This window comes from Ornithorhynchus anatinus, chromosome Y3, assembly GCF_004115215.2.
Source record: "Ornithorhynchus anatinus isolate Pmale09 chromosome Y3, mOrnAna1.pri.v4, whole genome shotgun sequence".
Taxonomy (NCBI): Eukaryota; Metazoa; Chordata; class Mammalia; order Monotremata; family Ornithorhynchidae; genus Ornithorhynchus; species Ornithorhynchus anatinus.
The window spans coordinates 152,155-172,815 of NC_053177.1; the positions used below are offsets into that span (position 1 = coordinate 152,155).

General features: G+C 51.7%; 1 protein-coding gene across 4 annotated transcripts in view; it reads right to left on the minus strand.

The window, feature by feature from the left end:
• TRAF2 (TNF receptor associated factor 2) overlaps positions 1-20,661 on the minus strand; it is an 85,844-nt gene that overhangs the window by 42,539 nt on the left and 22,644 nt on the right. For all 4 annotated transcript variants that reach the window (XM_029056501.2, XM_029056500.2, XM_029056507.2 and 1 more), the window contains 3 exons: positions 11,116-11,324; positions 8,544-8,622; positions 5,053-5,151 (listed from right to left, as the gene is read on the minus strand). In XM_029056501.2, coding sequence (XP_028912334.1) covers positions 5,053-5,151; positions 8,544-8,622; positions 11,116-11,324 — 387 coding nt within the window. The remainder of the gene's footprint in view (positions 1-5,052; positions 5,152-8,543; positions 8,623-11,115; positions 11,325-20,661) is intronic.

A 20,661-nucleotide genomic window follows, 5' to 3' on the forward strand; every position in this document is an offset into this window, starting at 1 on the left:
GGGAGAAAAGGAGGGCTTAGTCTGGGAAGGCCTCTTGGAGGAGATGGGCCTCCAATAGGCTTTGAAGGGGAGGAGAGTCATCGTCGGATATGAGGAGGGAGGGCGTGCCAGGCCGGAGGCCGGATGTGGGTGAGACCAGAAACTAGTCACTCGCTCATTAGCTTAATCAATGGCATTCACTGAGTACTTTCATTCATTCGATAGTATTTATTGAGCGCTTGCTATGTGCAGAGCACTGGACTAAGCGCTTGGAATGGACAATTCGGCAACAGATAGAGCCCATCCCTACCCACCGATGGGCTCATGGTCTAACTGGGGGAGACGGACGGACAAAAACAAGACAACTTAATCGCGACAGATAGAATCAGGAGGATAGACACCTCATTAATGAAATAAATAGGGTAATAAAAATCTATCCAAATGAGAATGAGCAGTGTTGAGGGGAGGGGAAGGGAGATGAGGAGGAGCAGAGGGTAAGAGGGGAGGGGGTCTTAGCTGAGGGGAGGTGGGGGCAGGGGAGAGTCAGCAGAGGGAGCAGAGGGAATGGGGGGAGCTCAGTCTGGGAAGGCCTCTTGGAGGAGGTGAGCTCTCAGTAGGGCTTTGAAGAGGGTAAGAGAGTTAGTTCGGTGGAGGTGAGGAGGAAGGGCGTTCCAGGACAGCGGGAGGACAGGGATCAGGGGTTGACGGCGGGATGGGCGTGAACGGGGGATGGTGAGGAGGTGAGCGACAGAAGAGAAGAGCATATGGGGTGGGCAGTACAAAGAGAGAAGGAGGAGAGGTAGGAGGGGGCAAGGAGATGGAGAGCCTTGAAGCCCAGTGTAGAAGCCAGTAAGAGTCGCTTGGCACGCTCCCTGCCTTCACGGTCTAGTCAGTCAATCGATGGAGTTTACCAAGGGGTTACTGTATGCGGAGCACTGTACCAGGCTCTTGGGAGATGGCAGTACAATAAAGTTGGAAGGAACAATCCCCACCCACAGGGCGCTTATAGTCTAGTCAAATCAATCAACAGTATTTACTGAGTGCCTACTGCGTAAGGAGAACCGTCCTCAGTGTTTCGGAGAGGACGAGGGGGTAGAGTTGGTGGATCACAGCCCCTCCCACAAGGAACTGCTCTTTCAGTCTCCTGCTTCCTTTTAATTTCCCTGTCTCAAGGTGCGGCTGAGGTGCGGTGCGGATCCAGGGAAGCAACATGGCTCAGTGGCAAGAGCCCAGGCTTGAGAGTCCAAGGTCCTGGGTTTGAATCATGGCTCAGCCACTTGGCAGCTGGGTGACTGTGGGCAAGTCACTTCACTTCTCTGGGCCTCAGTTCCCTCATCTGGAAAATGGGGATGAAGACCGGGACCCTGATGTGGGACAACCTGATGACCCTGTATCTCCCCCAGCGCTTAGAACAGTGCTCTGCACATAATAAGCGCTTAATAAATACCAGCATTATTATTATTATTATTATTAGCTCTTGGAAACTCCGGGACCCTTTGGGGCCCCGATCTCTATGGGTTCCAGGATGTGCCCCTCTCCCCAGCCCCCCAGAATGATTATGGAATCCTAAACTACACCGAACTTTTCTTGATGGTATTTGTCAAGCATTGTTCTAAGCCCTGGGGTAAATATACGTTACTAAAGTCCAGCACGGGGCTGACGGTCTAATTAGGAGGAAGGACAGACCCTCGATCTTCACTTTAGTGTTGAGGAAACCAAGGTACAGAGAAGTTCATTCACTCATTGTCGTTCAGTCGTACTGATTAAGCGCTCACTGGGTGCAGAGCACTGTGCTCAGCGCTTGGGAAGTACAATTCGGCAACAGATAGGGACGATCCGTACCCAAGAGCGGGCTCACAGTCTAGCAAGGGAAGATGGACATCCAAACAAAACAGGCAGTCAGGCATCAATGCTATCAAAATAGACCAATAGAACTGTAGATATGTACACATCGGTGTAATACGTCAAGTGAGATGCCGAAGGACCCACCACAAGCATCCGGTACAGCTAAGACTAGAACCTGGGTCCTCTGACCTCCAGATCCAGGTGGTTTCCATGCTGCTTCTCAAAACTCAAATTATTCCCTACCACCTATAATTCTATTTTTTTACGGGGTCTGTGAAGTGCTTTACTGTGTGTCAAACGCTGTCTAAGCACTGGGGTAGGTACGAGTTAATTAGGGCCGACACAGTGCCCGTCCTCCATTGGGCTCACCACCTAATAATGATAATAATTGACCCTCGTGGTATCTGTAAACCGCTTACTATGTGTCAAGCACTGTGCCAAGCGGCAGGGTGGTTGGGAGATCGTCGGTCCTATGTGGGGCTCCCAGTCCAAGCGGGAAAGTGAACAGGTACCAGATCCCCATTCCGCAGACGAGGGACCTGAAGCACTAAAAAGGCCAACGACGTGCCCACCTTCACACGGCACCCAAGCGGAAGGTGGGGGATTAGAACCCAAGTCCTCCGCCTGCCTCCCTGTCAACCCAGCCCTTGAGAATTGAACCCTTCATGGCCCAAGTGAAAGACATTTTCAGACACTGTAAAGCCTGAAAGCCGTTTCCCCCGAGGAGCAGCAAGGCCTAGCAGAGAGAGCGGGGACCCGATAGGCAGAAGGACCTGTGTTCTAATCCCACCTCCCTCACTTAAGGCCTCCATTCCTCAGTGACCTCATCTGTGAACCGGGGGTTGAGACGGTAAGCCCCACGTGGGACGGGGTCCGGGTCCACCCCGATCTGCTCAGATCCACCCTTAGAAGGCCCTGGAGAAACAGTGAGTGCTTAACACACACCGAAAGAAGGAGCAGTAATATATTCTAAGCCTGAGCGGAAAACACTAAGCAATGAAAGGAAAAGGTAGGTTTTTTTCCTTCCCCTGCAGCAGGAGGGAGAGGTTTTCATTTCTTTCTTATCCCTGCAACATTACTCATTCTCAAAGCTCTGGAGAAGGTTTTATCACTCACCATCAAAGGGCAGCCAGACAAGAAGGCCCTCCAGAAATATTCTACCCTTTTCAAATGAACAGTGATGGTCTTTTAGGGACTTTCCAAGGCCACTCTTAAATCACACAATAAATTAGGGACTTTCCACCCCGCCCGACATCGGCTCACAGTGCTGGCTACGGCTGGCAGAGAGAGCTCGGAAAGAGCTCATCAGATGTTCCAGAATGACCTGACCATAGGATTCGCTTCTGCCCTCGGGGGTGACCTAAAGCTGGCTACCATTTGCCAAGGGAAAGGTCAAAATGGCACCCAGCAGATGTGGGAGCCTTTATCGGCCAGTCTGCCATACCAGCTGAACATTGATTGGGGACGTGGGGTGGGGCAGAGTCTCATTTTGCAGAGGAGGGCGCCAGGGCCCCAAGAACTGCAGCGACTTGCCCCAGGTCCCACAGCAGACAAGGGGCAGAACAGGGACCCAAACCCGGGACCTTCTGACTTCTCGGCCCGTGCTCTAGCCACGTGGCCACTTGCTGCTTCTCTTCCCTTTCCAGCCCGGCACAGGTCCCTTCAACGTCAACACCCTATACTGAGATTTTTACTCTATTAGCAAATGGAGCAGATCCCACTGGGCCATTCTCCTTCTCTTCTGGGAGGCCCAGAGCTCTTCCCAAGTTATGGGCGATCCTATTAGTTGGTCAGTCATGCGCTCAGCAGTATCCACCGAGTATCTAATATGTACAGAGCACTGCATTTAGGAGCCATGCTCCTGGCCCATGAGTGGAGGGCTTGCAATCTATGGCGGGGGAGACAGACATTAAAATGGACTAGGGGATAGGAGAAAGTAGAGGATAAACGGATTTACATAAGTGTTGTGGGGCTGGGGAGAGCAGCAAAATGTTTAAGGGATACCCAATGTAAGTGCCTTCATGAAGCAGTGGTGAGAGAGGTGGGGGAATACTCTGTGCAACAAATATCGACTGGAAGATCCTTGGAAAGGCAATCCGGGATTGTCTGCCATCCGGAGGTGAGAATTCCGTGGCAGCAGCTCATTAAATGGTCCCACTGGAAGGGCGATTCCCAGTGATCCCAAAATGCTTAGCGGGTGTAACTAGCCATCAGCTGGGCTTTAGGCTGCCTTTCCCGGAAGTTCCAGCCCGACTCCCTTTTCCACTGCCAGCAAGCACCCGCGGTGTAGAAGAAATGGGACTCCATGGGCGCCAGGGAAAGTTACTCCTGGCACCATCTTCTCCAAAATGCCTACCGGTCAGTCCATCGTATTGACTGAGCACTCACTTTGTGCTAGGCGCTTGGGAGAGTGCAATACAACAAGAAACAGACACACTCCCTGCCCAGGATGAGCCCGGGAGGTCAAACGTTGCAACACTTGCCGTGATCCAGTCCCCCCGGTCCATCCGCTTTGGCATCCAACAGATCCCTCACCGATGGCTCGCTCAATTGGCTCGCCCCGCTACTACTCTGGCTCGCCAATCTCGACCCAGCCCGTGTGCTCCGCTCCTCTTATGCCAACCTGCTTGCTGCAGACCCCCAGCCCACCTTCTCCCTCTGGCCCGGCACTCCCTCCTCCTTCGTATCCATCTGACCACCAGTTTCCCTACCTGGAGAGCTTTTTCTACAATCCCACCTCCTCCAAGAGGCCTTCCCCTAAACTCGTTTCCCCGACTGTCTTCTCAGTCACCAACATGCTCAGGACTCTCTCAACACTTGAGATGCACCCCACCCTCTGCCCCCCACAGCGTTTAGGTAAATACCCTTATACCGAAAGGAGGTAGGCCACTGGTTTTTAGCGTGGAAATGCTGAAGATTCTCACGACACTCCCCTTTGCGAGAAGATGAGTTTTCCCAATGTGGTTTAGGTAGAACCCCGCTAGGGAATTTTGAGGATGTTCTCCTAGCGACAGGAGCCGTTGTGGCTACAGGGAGACGCGGTGTCAGAAAAAAACGGTTGGAGCCCATATGTGGACTCGGTCAGGGAGCGAAAAAAGACACAGGTTTTCCATAAAGCGGCATTGGGCCACACCATGATCTGCCCAGCGCACTTAAATAAGCCCGGGGCCGAAGCAAAGAATAGAGAGGATTCCACACTTGGCCTCGCTGGACGACCGACCAATTTACCTCGTATTCCTTGATGGTCCCCTTCCATGAACATCCATCGTTGACACAGAAAGCTGGTAGGCTTTCTACCTCCCTTCGGGCAGCGTTATCTGGAAAAGCCTGAGGAGGCAAGGCAAAAAAAACCTAAAAAAAGGTATTCGAGATTTCAGACTCCAGCTTCCTATGTGGGAATTTCTAAACAATTAATCAAGGAGTAACTAGTTCTTTCTCACCAAGGGGACTTTTCTTCCATGCTGACAGCGCGTTGGGTATTTGGGAACAGATGGTAGGAGGAAAGGATAGACTCCCGGCTCTCGGAAGCTTCACACAGTAATGGGGGAGGAGTTGTGGAAAAATACCATCTCACTAAGTCCCACTGACTAATAGTCTCACACTCTCCTATTTCCCATCTCTGAAATCGATTTTAATCTCAGTCTTCCCCTGCAAACTAAGCTCCTTGTGAGCAGGGATTAGGTCTACCAACTCTTTTGCACATAGGAAGCGCTCATTAAATACCATGGACCGATCAAGAACGGCTCTTCCACTCCGAGAGCTATCTGTCATCTGGTCTTTGCCGGAGCTTCTTTGTTGCTTTATCCTTTGAATTTCTGCCCTCTGGCTTCTGTCAGTCAATCAATCATATTTACTGAGCACTAACTGTGTACAGAGTACTGTACTGAATGCCTAACGATTCAGTTGCAGCCTGTCACCCTCTCAACCTTTGCCAGCACAGCCCGGGCTACCTTTATGACATGGGGGATTTGTTGGGAAGGCATGGAAGGGGCCCACACTGAGGTGGGGCCTGGACTGGCCAGCTTCCACAAGACCCGGAGGGCCAAGGATTTCTCCTCACCAGAACGGGGCCTCACGTTCGTGTCGGAGGCCTTCCCCAGTCCGCTTCTAATCTCCCCACGTCACCACTTTTGTACCGCCTTGGGTTTCCATCTGCGCAATTCCCTTTAGCGCTTTTACGCCTTCCTCTTAACTGTCGTCTGTTTTAGTGTCGGTCTCCAGCATCGGACCGTAAGCTTCCTCCTCCAACCTGGGCCCCAGCACGTGGGCATGACGATGACTGTGCTATCTGTTAAGCTCCATAACGAGCACAGCACTAAGCGCTGGGGCAGATCCGGGATCATCAGTCCATCCACAGTCCCCATGGGCCTCACGGTCTGAGTTGGAGGGAGGAGGTGGTGAATCCCCCTTTTTATGTATGAGGAAACTGAGGCCCAGAGAAGCTAAATGACATGCCCATGATCACCCAGCAGGCAAGCGACGGTCTCCACTGCTTTCCACTAGGCCATAGTGCCGTGAATTCTGCCGCATCCTCTCAAGGCCTTGTATCGAAACTCTATCCAGAGCAATGGCTCACCAAATACTGCTAATTGACTGACCGCTACACCTGTCAGGATGGCCTGCATTAGGCTTTCTGGCAAGAAGGCTTTCTTGGGCCTGGGTACTAAAAGCAGCCAGGGTGAAATCCAACACTTGAGATGGCGGAAAAGCAAACTGAATTTGAGGGAATTCAACTCGAGCCCAATGGTTGGACTAGAGGCCCGGGGCAGCCTGGGCCCTGCAGAATAGGTGTCACGGGGGGCAGGGGAGACCTGCCTCAATCAGCCAGTCGTCCGGATGGGAAACGAGATGGAGCGGCTGCTGCCTGGGCCCAGCCATCACCTCGGGAAAACCACCTGCCGCAGCAGACTTCCAACAAAACTGGACAGGATCATTATCAATCTAGACATGGACGCATCTGACTGTCCAGGGTGAATCGGACTTTGTAAGAAGGGACTCTCCAATAAGAGGGGCACATCTGCACACACAGATTCATTTATCTGCGACCTCAAACAGCCAGGGGCCATGGGCAGGATTAGAAAACCGCAGAGTTCCTCCACTCCCTTTTGTTGACTCGATCCCTCCTTGGGAGAGTACGATGCAGCAGGTCTGGCAGCCGTGTTCCCTGAAGTAAGATCTGGGTTTCTGTGAGTGCCGAGGGGGCTGATTGGAGGGATGATCCCACTAGGCACTGGGACTGTCTGGCAGCAGGCGAGAAAAAACGAAGCTCGGAAGCCAGGCAGCTGGGGAATCATCAGACGTCAGGGAAAACCATAAGCCAGGCCACCTCCCCTGACAAGGGCATCTCGGGAGGGATGGGGAACAGGCTGGGAGCTTCTGGTTCTAAAAGCGCTCAGGGAAACCCCCTAGACCCCGGTCGGGTTTCTGGAAACCTCTTGCAACTCCACACAAGCCAGGTCCGAGCACCAGCTGTTGCTTATGACTCCTCCATCCACCCACCGCCTCCACTGGCTCTCGTGCAGCTCCCTTCTTGACCTCCTCCAATCTCATTACCACCCCCTTTGCCCCGCTGAGAACGAGCTCTTCCCAAGGCCCCTGAGGGTCCTGCCTTCTTGCCAGGTCTTGCCTGAATCGGACTCCATCCTCGCCTTCCTTGACCAGCCAAAGCCTTTGAGCCCGAGGAGCGGGCCCAGCTCCGGGAAACCCGATCTAGTTGCTCCCTCGGCCAAATTTACCAAGTACTGACCGTGTGCAGAGCACTAGACTGAGCGTTTGGGAGGGGATGGTGTAAAAGGGTTGGCAGGCATGTTCGATCAATCAAACGGATTTATCGAGTGCCTACAATGTGCAGAGTATTGTTCTAGGTGATGGGGAGAGTACACCACCACAGAATGAGTCGTCGCCCCATTTTGCCACTCACAGGCTTAGAGTCTAGAGTCCGTTTTACCTCAGTTTCCCTGTCACCCTCTGTCCTGGTCCTCCTCTTCGCCTTCTGGTTGATGTTTTTCTGTCTCTTTTGTGGGCTCCTCCTCTGCCCTCCCTCCCGTTAACCCCGGGAGTCCCTCACAGCTCAGTCCTGAGTCCTCTCGGGTCTCTCCCTTAGAGAAGCTTTGGAAATCAACGGCTCTGTGGGGACAACTCCCAGATCTACCTGACCATCCTCGACCTTCTCCTCCTCTGATATACAGGGAGAAGCGAGGGAGAGGGAAAAAGAGAAGAGAGAGGAGAGGGACCACAGTTGAAGCAGCCTGCAAAAGCTGGCCCTAAGCCACTTGACTCTTCCCCCACACCCGCTCATTAAATCCATCGATTAGTGGTCTTCATCGAGTGCTTACTATGAACAGAGCGCTTTTAAGAGCTTGGGATGGAGTACGGTACAACAGAACTAGTAGACGCATTCACCGCATAAATGCACGACGTGGGCTGCTTTCCCACAGTGTCTAATCAGGGCAGTTTTCAGGGATTCAAACATTTACCCGAGGAATACCGTCCTACTAATTTTACCACATCACGGAGATTGTACGACAGGTAGCTAAGCTCTCAGAATGGAGGTGTCATACTCGAACTCCGTGAATGACCTATGGTACTGCTGAGAATGCTGAGCTAGGAGATGGTTTCCAGCTTTCTGATGTCTAACCCAGGGTTTCTCCTGCCACAGAGGATGCCAGAACACTGCTGGACCGTTTCTGAATTCCCGACTTGTAGGCAGTCTGACTTACCGAGCTGCTTTCTAAAATCGAGATGCCTTCTTCAAATATTCCCTCCTGAACACACGCAGCACAATTCTGAGGCCCAGAGCTGACAGAGAGAAAGAGAAAGAGTGAGACAGAGAAGAAAAACAGTACGGAACCTGTCCACTACAAGGAATAGATTTATGTTTTATTCTAAACTCTAAGCTCACTGCAGGCAGGAAATGGGTCTGTTCATTGCTATATCATATCCTCCCGACTGAATTCGACCAAATGAATGAATACCATTCTCCCTCTTCCTGAGACCGTGAGCCCCAGGTGGGACAGGGGCTGATTTTCTTGCATCTGACCTGTGCTCGGAACAGTGTCTGACACTTAGTAAGTGCTTAACCGATGGAGTAATAATAATAATTATGATAATAATACCAGGCAGCCCCTTCCAGGTATACCCAGAACGTGTGTTCCTTCTCTGGGCTGTGGCTAGAATGCTCCTGGATCACTTGCCCAAGGACATAAGCCCGTCTGGTTGCCCCTGCCCCTGGGGTGGCGTCACACATCAGGATTTTTAGGGCCTGAATCTTCTGCAACGCAAGAATGGGGAGGGGGAAACCCCCGGGAGCATCTGGAGAACTGGATGCACGTATTCTCCGGTGCTCGGATGGCTTTTCGTCCACTGTATCTCAACTCCGATCAAAAACACAAATCCCTTTCCCAAGTGGGTAAACTGTCTTTGGAGACAACTCCGATCTCTACAGAGCAAGTAGGGCTTTCAGATATACCGTTTCCTCACTCACATTTTCGGGGCTCACGGATATCACCAGCTTCCACTTGCCGGGAGCCTACCCAAATGCATCGTATCCTCTAGAAGCATCCAAACTTCAAATGCTCCAGAGAGTTTCTGCTCGAACAGGCAATCTCAGATTTCTTTAGCATGGTTAAGAGACCCATCAACCCCAGTGGACCTATCGCCATCATCACCATCTGGGGTGTTTTATTTAACGCTCACTATGCGCAGAGTGCTGGGCTAAATGCTAGGGACAGGACAAAACAACAGAGTTAACAACTACCTAAGCCCTCCTTCCCTCTTCTCCCACTGCCTTCTGCGTCAATCTGACTGCTCCCTCTATTCTTGCCCGCCCCTGTCCCCAGACCCACAGCACTTATGTCCAAATCTGCAACTCTTTTATTCAAATAATAATAATAATAATAATGTTGGTATTTGTTAAGTGCTTACTATGTGCAGAGCACTGTTCTAGGCACTGGGGGAGACATGGGGGAATCACGTTGTCCCACACGGGGCTCACAGTCTTAATCCCCATTTTACAGATGAGGTAACTGAGGCCCAGAGAAGTTAAGTGACTTGCCCACAGTCACACAGCTGACAAGTGGCAGAGCTGGGATTTGAACTCATGACCTCTGACTGCAAAGCTCATGCTCTTTCCACTGAGCCACGCTGCTTCTCATATTAATATTCTCATATTAATGTCTGTCTCCCCCTCTAGACTGGGAGCTCAAGTGGGCAGGGATCGCGCCCGTTTATTGGTCTGTTGTACTCTTCCAAGAGCTCAGTACAGTGCTTTGCACATGGTAAGCACTCGGTGAATATAACTGACTACCTCCGGTAAACCAGGCCATCAGATTTAAAATGGATCACACGATCAATCCATTGGTGGTACATTGGGGAAGCAGCGTGGCTCAGTGGAAAGAGCCTGGGCTTTGGAGTCAGGGGTCATGAGTTCGACTCCCGGCTTTGCCACTTGTCAGCTGTGTGACTGTGGGCAAGTCACTTAACTTCTCTGGGCCTCAGTTACCTCATCTGTAAAATGGGGATTAATTGTGAGCCTTACGTGGGACAATCTGATTACCCTGTATCTACCCCAGCGCTTAGAACAGTGCTCTGCACATAGTAAGCACTTAACAAATACCAACATTATTATTACTGACCAAGCGCTTACTGTAATGCATCGCTTGGGGGTGACATTCCCTGCCCACGGAGAGTTTACTTCCTACCATGGGAGGCGGATGTTAAAAGAGACTATAGCTAGGGGAAGCAGTACTAATAATTATTAGGGTAATTGCTAAGTGTTTACTATGTGCCAAGCACTTATTTATATACGTATATATCTATGATGTTATTTCTTTATATGAATGCCTGTTTACTTGTTTTGACATCTATATATCTATAATTCCATTTATATGTAGCGATGCTATCGATGCACATTTACTTCTTTTGAGTCTGCCTCCCCACTTCTAAACTGTGAGCCCGCGGTGGGCCGGGACTGTCTCCCTCTGTTGCTGGATTGTACTTTCCAAGCCCTCTGCCCATGGTAAGCCCTCCGTAAATACAATCGAATGAACAAATACAGGACAAATGGGTTGGACACGGTCCCCATCCCACCTGGGGCTCAGAGTCTCAGTCCCCATTTCCCAGACGTTGTAACTGAGGCCCAGGGAAGTGGCCTGCCTAAGGTCCTGGGGCCGACACGTGGCGGAGCCCAGCCTCTAAGCCTGCAACCTCCCACACCCCCAAGTCCGGGCCCCCGCCAACAGGCCACGCTGCCTCTAACATGGATGCAAGGGCTTCAAAAGTCTTGACAGATACCTTATGATGCTGTTTAGACAGTAAGAGCAGTAACGGTGGCCACACTGAGCTTGGAAGGGTCGCCTCAGAATGTTCTTGCAGGCCGAGCACAGGTACTTATCCTCCAATTTCGTCCCGAGGATAACCTTCAAAAAGCCAGGCTGCTGCAAATCTAAAGAGCCCGGAGGAGTACAGTTTGCTGCTGCCATGAGAACTGGTTCCTCAATACCCTGAAAAGAGACGGGGAAAAGGAATAAAAAGAATGAGTCCCTCTATGGGCCCTTGGCCGTCTGCGGCATTTTTTTTATGGTATTTGCCGGTGTGCTATGTTCTCGGCCCCGGGGGCCTCATGGTCTAAGCACGAGGGAGAACAGGTACTCTATCCCCATTCTACAGATGAGGGAACCTAAGCATAGAGAAGGGACTTGCCCGACATCCTGCGGCACGCCGGGGTTGGAATCCAGGTCCTCTTCCCGCTGTGGGCACACTGCCAGATCAGGCTGCTGAAAGGAGGGGACACGTGCCTAGGAGCGGTTGAAGCCTGCGAAGGAAGGCACTTCCCATTTAAAGTCAGGCCCTCTGGATAAACTGTGACTTTCCCATACCTGACGAAGGCCTGGCTGAGAATAACCCGGCGGCCAGCTCCCCAAATAGGGAAGCCAGCTTGACGCCACACTCCCAGCCTTCCATTTCGATGAAGCCAAAGACAATGCTTAGCTTTTCTGCTCCGTCCCCTCGGAGCTCGTAAGGACACTTCTGGCCCGATCAGTGCCTCGTTGACGCTTACCATCTGCTCATGGGAACAAGTGGAGTCGACCCCGGAAGAGATCTGAACAGTGACGATGATGATGGTGTCTGTTAAGCACTTAGTCTGTACTGAGCACTGTCCTGAGCACTGGGGCAAGTGATGAGGTTTTCCCAGGTGGGGCTCACCGCCTTAATCCCCATTTTTCAGATGAGGAGGTAACGGAGGCCCAGAGAAGAAATGTGGCCTGCCCAAAGTCGCACAGCTGATAAGTGGGGGAGCCAGAATCAAAACCCACGACCTCTGACTCCCAAGCCCTGGCTCTTTCCACTCAGCCATGTGGCTTCCCCGTAGTCCACATTCTCCCAGACGAGGCTTCCAACCTTCAATCAGTCATATTTACTGAGCGCTTACTGTGAGCACAGCACTTGACAAGCATTTGGGAGAGTGCAAGAGTTGGTGGAAACATCTCCTGCTCATGATGAGCCTACTGTCTGGTGTGGGGTGGGAAGACAGACATTAATATCCCTAAATAAATTACGGAATAGTGGGTAAGGGCTGTGGGGTTGGGAGGGGGGAGGAGGGAGCAAATCAGGATGATGCAGAAGGGAGAGGGAGAAGAAGAAACAAGGGCTCAGTCAGGGGAGGCCTCCTGTAGGAGACGGGCCTTTGATAAGAGAGTCACTGTCTGGCGGATGAGAGCGAGGGTGGGCCAGAAGCAGGACGTGGGTGAGAGGTGGGCGGCAAGATCGAGGAACAGAGAGTAGGAAGGCACCAGAGGAACAAAACGGGCGGACTGGGTTGTAATGACAGCGCGGTGCAGTGAGGTAAGAGAGAGAAGGGATCGAATCCTTCAAAGGCCGACGGTAAGGCATTCCCGTTTGACGCAGAGGTGGCTGGGCAACCGCCAGAGGTTCCTAAGAAGAGGGGAGAGATGGACTCAATGCTTTTGCAGAAAAACGACCTGGGCAGCAGAGCGTGGTACGGACCGCAGTGGCAAGAAACTAGAGGCTGGGAGGTCAGCGATGACTCTTTAAAGCAACCATGGTCAGGGAGGCCTGACTTAGAAAGGAGAAGTAGCATGGCCTAGCGGAAAGAGCCCGGGGCTTGGGAGTCGGAGGACATGGGTTCTAATCCTGACTCCGCTGCCTGTCTGCTGGATGACCCTGGGCAAGTCGCTTCACTTCTCTGGGCCTCAGTCACCTCATCTGGAAAATGGGGGTTAAGACTGTGCACCCCATGTGGGACAGGGACTATGCCCAACCCGATCACCTTGCATCTACCCCAGCTCTTAGTAATAATAATAATAATCACGGTATCTGTTAGGTGCTTACTACATGCCAGGCACCATTCTAGGCACTGGATGCAAGCAAATTGGGTTGAACACGATCCACAGCCCACAGAGGGCTCGCAGCTTAACCTCTTTTCATGGAGGAGGGCACTGAGGCCCAGAGAAGTGAAGCGGCTTTACTGAGCTCACACAGCAGACAAATGGCGGAGCCGGGTTAGAACCCACGTCCTCTGACCCCCAAGCCTGTGCTCCATCCACTACACCACGCTGTTCCTCAGGAGAGACTGACACAGTAAGGGCTTAAATCCACCTTTGAAAGAAAGAAAAAAAACCACAGACTCGCACTCTGCCGTTTTAATTTTAATTCTAAGTTTCAGTTCTAAGGCAGAGAAGTCTGCAATTTTTCACACCCCATACCACTCTCCTCTCCACTCAAAAAAAGCAAGATGGATCTCCCCAGGCAAGGAAGAACAACGGTCACCAGTCTCTTCTGTCTTGCTCCAGAGAGAAGTAGGGGTTAAGGAGTTCATGCAATCGTATTTATTGAGCGCTTACTGTGTGCAGAGCACTGTGCTAGGGACTTGGAATGTCCACTTCGGCAACAGATAGCATTTGTTAATCTCTTACTGAAGAAGGAGGGCGTTCCTAGCCAGAAGCAGGATGTGAGTGCGAGGCCTGCGGCATGACAGACGAGGTACGGTGTGTCGGTCAGAGTGACGTGTGTTGGGCGGGTTAGGGTAAGAGATAAGGGAGGTGAAGTAGGAGGAAGCCCATTGCGGCCAGGGAAGGCATCTATTACGTTGTACTCTCCCAAGCACTTAGTAGATGGTAAGCACTCAATAAATACGACTGGACAAATGAGGGGGGAAAGTGATGGAGTGCTTTTGATGGGGAGGGGTTTCCGTTTGCTGCGGAGGTGGACGGGCAACCCCTGGAGGCTCGTGTGGAATGGGGAGACGTGTGCCTGTGTGCCGAGAGCTGTACTGAGCACTGGGAAGAGTACAACGTATCAGAATCAGTAGAATCATCCCCTGCCAACAAGGAACTTCCAGTCCACAATGTCCTGTCATCATCCCTTGATTCCTTCCTCCCTTTCGAGCTCCGGATCCAGGTCATCTCCAACTCCTCACAGCTTTTCCTCTGAGGCATTGACAATCCTTCAGGATCCTTCCCTTCGATCAACGGGCAGTATTGACTGAGCCCCGACTCAGCCCTGAGCTGAGCACCTGTCAATATGGTGGCTTCCGTGGTTTAGGCACCTGGGGGATCCCGGCCTGCCCGCCGCATTAGCCTGCTCGCCGGCCTCTCCAGCCCGTACTTCACTTCACTGGGTCGTTCTCTTAAAACTTTCAGCACCCATCCCTGCACTCCTTAAAGACCACCAGTGGTTGCCCACTTCTCTCCGCCATTAAGCGGAAATCAATGACCGACCGAATAAATTGCACGCTTACTGTGTGCAGAGCACTGAGTTGGGCTCCGGGGAGAGAACAGCACCACCAAATTGGGAGACAGAACCAACTCGGCTTTAAGGCACTTGATCAGCTCTCCCCCTCCCATCCATTCGCTCTCATCATCCGCCACCTTGCCCTCTCCTAAGTGCTTAGTACGGTGCTCTGTTAGGGAGTCAGCGAATACCACCGATTGATTGATTACTGTGTGCAGAGCACTGTACTAAGTACTGGGAAAGGGCACAAGGGCAGGGGAGGGGAATCGGACCCAGACTGACAAAATCACAAAATCTCTGAGAGGAAAGAGAAGATGGAGAAGGTTTGGAAAAGCCGAAGTGGTCAAACCGTCACTCCGAACTCCCCCTCCAAGCTGCAGAATTCCCCCAGGAGTCCCCTCCCCAGCCCGCAAAGCCGGGGCTGGAATGTTTCCCTCCTTTGCGTTCCTTCCCAAGAATGATTCCCCACCCCATCCATGCAAACCGGTTAGGATCATCACCCATTGAATTGTATTGGAAAGCCTCTCGCAGATCAATGAGCTCTTCTGCCCGCGGATGAAGCAGACTAAATATTTACTGGCCAGGCCTGAGCTGTTGCTCCCGTGGATGGCACAGCTGTCCTTGAAACACTAGGGGCCAGTCTGTCCCAGTTTACGAAGCCCGGGCAGTAGCGGGAAAGATGGGGAGTTCTCAGAACGCTTTCTTCTTGCTGGGCAAGTCAAGAAAGTCATGAAGTCAGGGGGAGATACTGAGGAAGGACAGGGGAGAGAGGGAGGAGAGAAGGTTGTGACTGAGGCCACTCTGTACCTTCCAGCCAACTCCCACCAACCAAGGGCCATGGCTTTCGGTTCCAAAATGAGCATAACTCTGGGCAGGAAACCCCCCCCCCCCGGTAGCCCTGAAAGAAAAGACCATTTTGGGCTCTCCTGGCATGAATTATTAGGGCTTTTCAGTTGCTTCTCATTTTTGCTCATTACAAGGGCTCAAAATGTATTCACGTTTATTAGCTCACTGGGCTTCAGGTCACCTCTGACTGAGGGCGAGGGAGAGATCGCTTGTCATCGGTCAATGCTATTCATCGAGCACTTACTCTAGAGCACTGTGATAAGCCTTTAATAATAATGTTGGTATTTGTTAAGTGCTTACTATGTGCAGAGCACTGTTCTAAATGCTGGGGTATACAGGGTAATCAGGTTGTCCCACATAGGATTCACAGTCTTAATCCCCATTTTACAGATGAGGTAACTGAGGCAGAGAGAAGTTAAGTGACTTGCCCACAGTCACACAGCTGACAAGTGACAGAGCCAGGATTTGAACCCATGACCTCTGACTCCCAAGCCCAGGATCTTTCCACTGAGCTACACTGCTTCTTCCACTGAGCCTTTGGGAGAATGCGATAGAGTTTGAAGACACGGTCCCTGCGCTCAAGGAGCAAACAATCTGGATTCTCTGTCATTTTATAAAGAAGCACACTGGCCTGGGAGCCAGAAGACCTGGGTTCTAATTTCAGCTCCGCCCCTTGCCTGTATGACCTTGGGCTAGTCACTTCCCTTCTCTCTACCCCTCTCCTTCCCCGTGAAATGGGGGTTCAATAGAGTTCTCTTTCTTACTCAGACTGTAAGTCCCACATGGGAGAGGAACCGGGTCCAATGTGACTGTTTTGAATCTACTCCAGTAGACTGACTCACGGTAAGGGGCTGACGAACACCATAAATGTTACCCAAGAGGAAGAGAAAAGAAGCTTATGTGACGCCTCCGATACCAAACATTTCACTTGAGCCCAGAAACCAGATCTTTCACTTCACCAGGAGCAGAAGCTTACCTTTCTTCTTTCATAAAACCAAAACATCGAGTGAGACAGAGCTTAAAACTCCACATTCCCATGACTCGCTTCTTCTCTTATTTTGCCCCCAGGAGGGGAAATTAGGAGGGTTTCCTATTTTAAATCACAAGTACAATAATGAGGAGTAATGCTCAACCTTTCAGCGAGAATTCTACTTGCTGCCCCCCACCATGTCAATCAACGCTACCACTTTAGAAAACCAAGGTGTGCGAAAGTTGGGGCATTTGGGTCAAGGATCTGAATTCCAGCTGAGAATTAGAACAGTCTAAGCGGAAAGAACCCAGAACTGGGAATCAGGATCCATTCAATTCATTCAATAGCATTTATTGAGTGCTTACTCTGTGCAGAGCACTGTACCAAGCGCTCAGGAGGCCCCGGCTCTCATCCTGGCTCCAGCCCCTACCTGCTGGGTGACCCTGGGCAAGTCACTTCATTTAGCAGAGATGGCAGCCACATTCCCAGAGTCTGACTCCCGTCGCAACAGGGGAAGCAGCGTGGCTCAGTGGCAAGAGCCTGGGCTTGGGAGTCCGAGGTCATGGGTTCGAATCCCGGCTCGGCCACTTGGCAGCTGGGGGACTGTGGGCGAGTCACTTCGCTTCTCTGGGCCTCAATTCCCTCATCTAGAAAATGGGGATGAAGACCGGGAGTCTCAGGTGGGACAACCTGATGAGCCTCTATCTCCCCCAGCGCTTAGAACAGTGCTCTGCACATAGTAAGTGCTTAACAAATACCAACAGCATTATTATTATGATTATTTTGCATCCGAAGACTTATGCACGTGTCTGGGCTCTTCCCACTGCCGTCCGAGTCCCCATCCTTCAGGTCTGGAGAAAACCGGGCGCAAACTGGCCCTGCAGAGCCTAACTCAGCTGGCAACCCCCACTTCCCTTTAGCGGGAGGGGGGAAGGCCACGGCAGGCTAGCTGTGGCTTTCTCCCTACGCAGGAAGAATTCGCAAGTTTCCTGAGCAAGGTCAGGCACACAAAAACTCTGAGCACACGCGGACCGATCAATGGTGCTCCCTGTGACTTACTCCACACAGGGTGCTCTATTGAGCCCTTGGGTGACTCCAACAGAGACAGTCGACAAGATCCCTGACCTCGAGAGGCGTCCACTCTGGCGGGGGAGGCAGACGCTGAGATGAATCAGAAGCAGAGGAAGACGCAGCTAAGTCCAATGGGGCCGAGGAGGTGAGGGAGCACTGAAGCAGCGGGTGGTCGGGGGCAGTGGCGGGAGGAGTGAGGAAAGGGGATGGGGAGATGAGAGATTCATCAGAGAAGGCTTCGTGGAGGAGATGAGATTTCAGAAAGGCCTGGAAAATGAAGAAGTGGAGGGCGGATGTGTAGAAACCACCTGGAGTGAGGAGTGCTCCTGGTCATTCTTCGGCTCACCTCGGCTGAAGTGGTAGGAATAGCAGGAATTGTATTTATCAATTTAACAGTACAGTTACAAGACATGAGTTGATCGGGTGGGACGCGTTACCTGGCCCACAGGGGGTTCACGGTCTCCAATCTCCACTTTCCGGATGAGGTGACCAAGGCCCAGAGAAGTGAAGTGACTTGCTCAGGATCATGGAGCAGACACGGGGCGGAGCCAACATTCAAACCCAAGTCCTTCTGACTCCCAGGTCCATGCTCTATCAACTGAGCCCCGTTGCTTCTCCCTGTCCCACTTGGGGCTCAGAATCTAAGGGGGAAGGGCCCAGGTACCCCCATTTTACAGACGAGGAGGCGGAGGCCCCAGGAAGTTGTCGTTGCCCAATGCACCTAGCAGGCAGACGAGAGAGCCAGAATTAGACCCCCAGACCTCTGACTCCCCACTGGGCCACCCTGATTCCCCATGTGCAAGGTGCTGTACTAAGCACTGGGCAAAACAGTCGGTAGCTGAGAATCAGACCCGGCCCCTCGCGAGCTCACAATCGAGCTAAAGGGAGGAAGGGGGGGACTGGTGACAGCTAGACAAGACAGTAATGTTAATCATGTTGGTATTTGTTAAGCACTTACTATATACCGAGCACTGTTCTAAGCACTGGGGGTGATACAGGGTCAGTGGGTTGTCCCATGCGAGGTTCACAGTTAATCCCCATTTTCCGGAAGAGGTAACTGAGGCACAGAGAAGTGAAGTGACTTGCAGAACCCATGACCTCTGACTCCCCAGCCCGGGGTCTTGTCACTGGGCCATGCTGCTTCTAAATGACGGTCACTCTGTGGTCAGCTGCAAAACCAGCCCGAATCAAACCGCAAGGGCACCAACCGGGAAACCGATCCCGTTCAGAAAGGCCCCGGCTGCCGTCGGCCCCACAGGTTAAAAGAGAGAAGAGACCCAAACTGCGAAAGGCGAAAAGAGTAGAATGTCCTCTAAACAACTGAGCGTACCGCTTCCTTGCAACTTGCTTTCACTCCTTCGGTCTGAGCTTAACCGGGGAAATTCCTCAACTTGTAAAGTGTTAATTACCTTCTGGTACCTAAATTCCCTCAATTCATCTCTACTATAATCTTGGACTCGGTTTCCATTAGAAGGCAGATTCGGGGATCTCTCTTCGGATGGTACTGGGCTGCCTGGATTGATCAGTCGACGGTATCCATTGAGCGCTCACTGTGTGCAAAGGAGTATACTAAGCGCTTAAGAGTACAATCCAACCTACTTAGTAGATCAGTTCCCTGCCTCCAAGCTAAGAGGCCGTTGCACCGTTAGGAGAAATGGTCGGGCACTTCTGAGGATCGCGACGCGAACCCTTTTTGTTTCTTCTTAGGGAATTTTTTAAGTCCTTACTTTGTGCTGGGCCCTAAGCTAAACGCTGGGGTGGATACAAGCTAATGAGGTCCACGTCCCATCTTAACCCTCATTTTACAGATGAGGTAACTGAGGCACAAAGAAGAAAAGTGACTCGCCCCAGGTCACCCAGCAAGCGAATGGCGGAGCCAGGTTCAGAACCCCGGTCCCACCAACTCCCAGGCCCGGGCAGCAACCACGAGGCCACCCCGCTTCTCAGCAGGGGGATTCTTCAAGGACGCAATCCTCATATTCTAGGAGAACAAGGCGTAATCTCTTCCCTCAGATCTCGCCAGCGTTCCCGCCCAGAATGTTTCGTGACTGTGTCCGACTGACCCCAGGGCATAGAACAGTCCTCGACACGTAGAAAATGCTTACCCAATACCATGATCAAAAATATGTACAACATTCAAGCGACTATTCGAAAATATACCTGTCCTAGCCTTTTATTTTAGGCAGTGATCCTAATAACAGCTGGAGCATTTGTTAAGCACACCCTAGACGTCACTTGCAGTACTAAGCACTGGGTTCAACACCACATGATCAGGTCAGACACTGACCTTATGTGTCCTTGGTATTGTACTCTGCGCACAGTGAGCGCTCAATAACTACGACAGTGAATGAATGGGGCTCACAGAACGGGGGGGGCGAGCAAGGGATTGAATGCCCATTTCCCAGATGAGAAGCAGCATGGCTCAGTGGAAAGAGCATGGACTTGGGGGTCAGAGGTCATGGGTTCAAATCCCAGCTCTGCCACTTGTCAGCTGTGTGACTGTGGGCAAGTCACTTAACTTCTCTGTGCCTCAGTTACCTCATCTGTAAAATGGGGATGAAGACCGTGAGCCTCATGTGGGACAACCTGATTATCCTGTATACCCCAGCGCTTAGAACAGTGCTCTGCACATAGTAAGCGCTTAACAAATACCAACATTATTATTATTATGAGGAAACGGAGGTACAGAGAGGTGAAGCGACCTGCCCCAGGTCACATCGCAAGCACACGGCAGGGCCAGGATTAGAACCCAGGTCCTCTGAGTCCGAGTCCCGGGCTCTTTCCACTGAGCCATTCTGCTTCTCGGCTATGTAAACTCTTACTGCGGGTCCGCCACTTGTCAGCTGTGTGACCTTGGGCATATCACTTCACTTCTCGGTGCCTCAGTTCCCTCATCTGTAAATTGGGGATTAAGACAGTTCATTCATTCATTCATTCAATAGTATTTATTGAGCGCTTACTATGTGCAGAGCACTGTACTAAGTGCTTGGGATGAACAAGTCGGCAACAGATAGAGACAGTCCCTGCCGTTTGACGGGCTTACAGTCTAATCGGGGGAGACGGACAGACAAGAACAATGGCACTAAGCAGCGTCAAGGGGAAGAACATCTCGTAAAAACAATGGCAACTAAATAGAATCAAGGCGATGTACAATTCATTAACAAAATAAATAGGGTGACGAAAATATATACAGTTGAGCG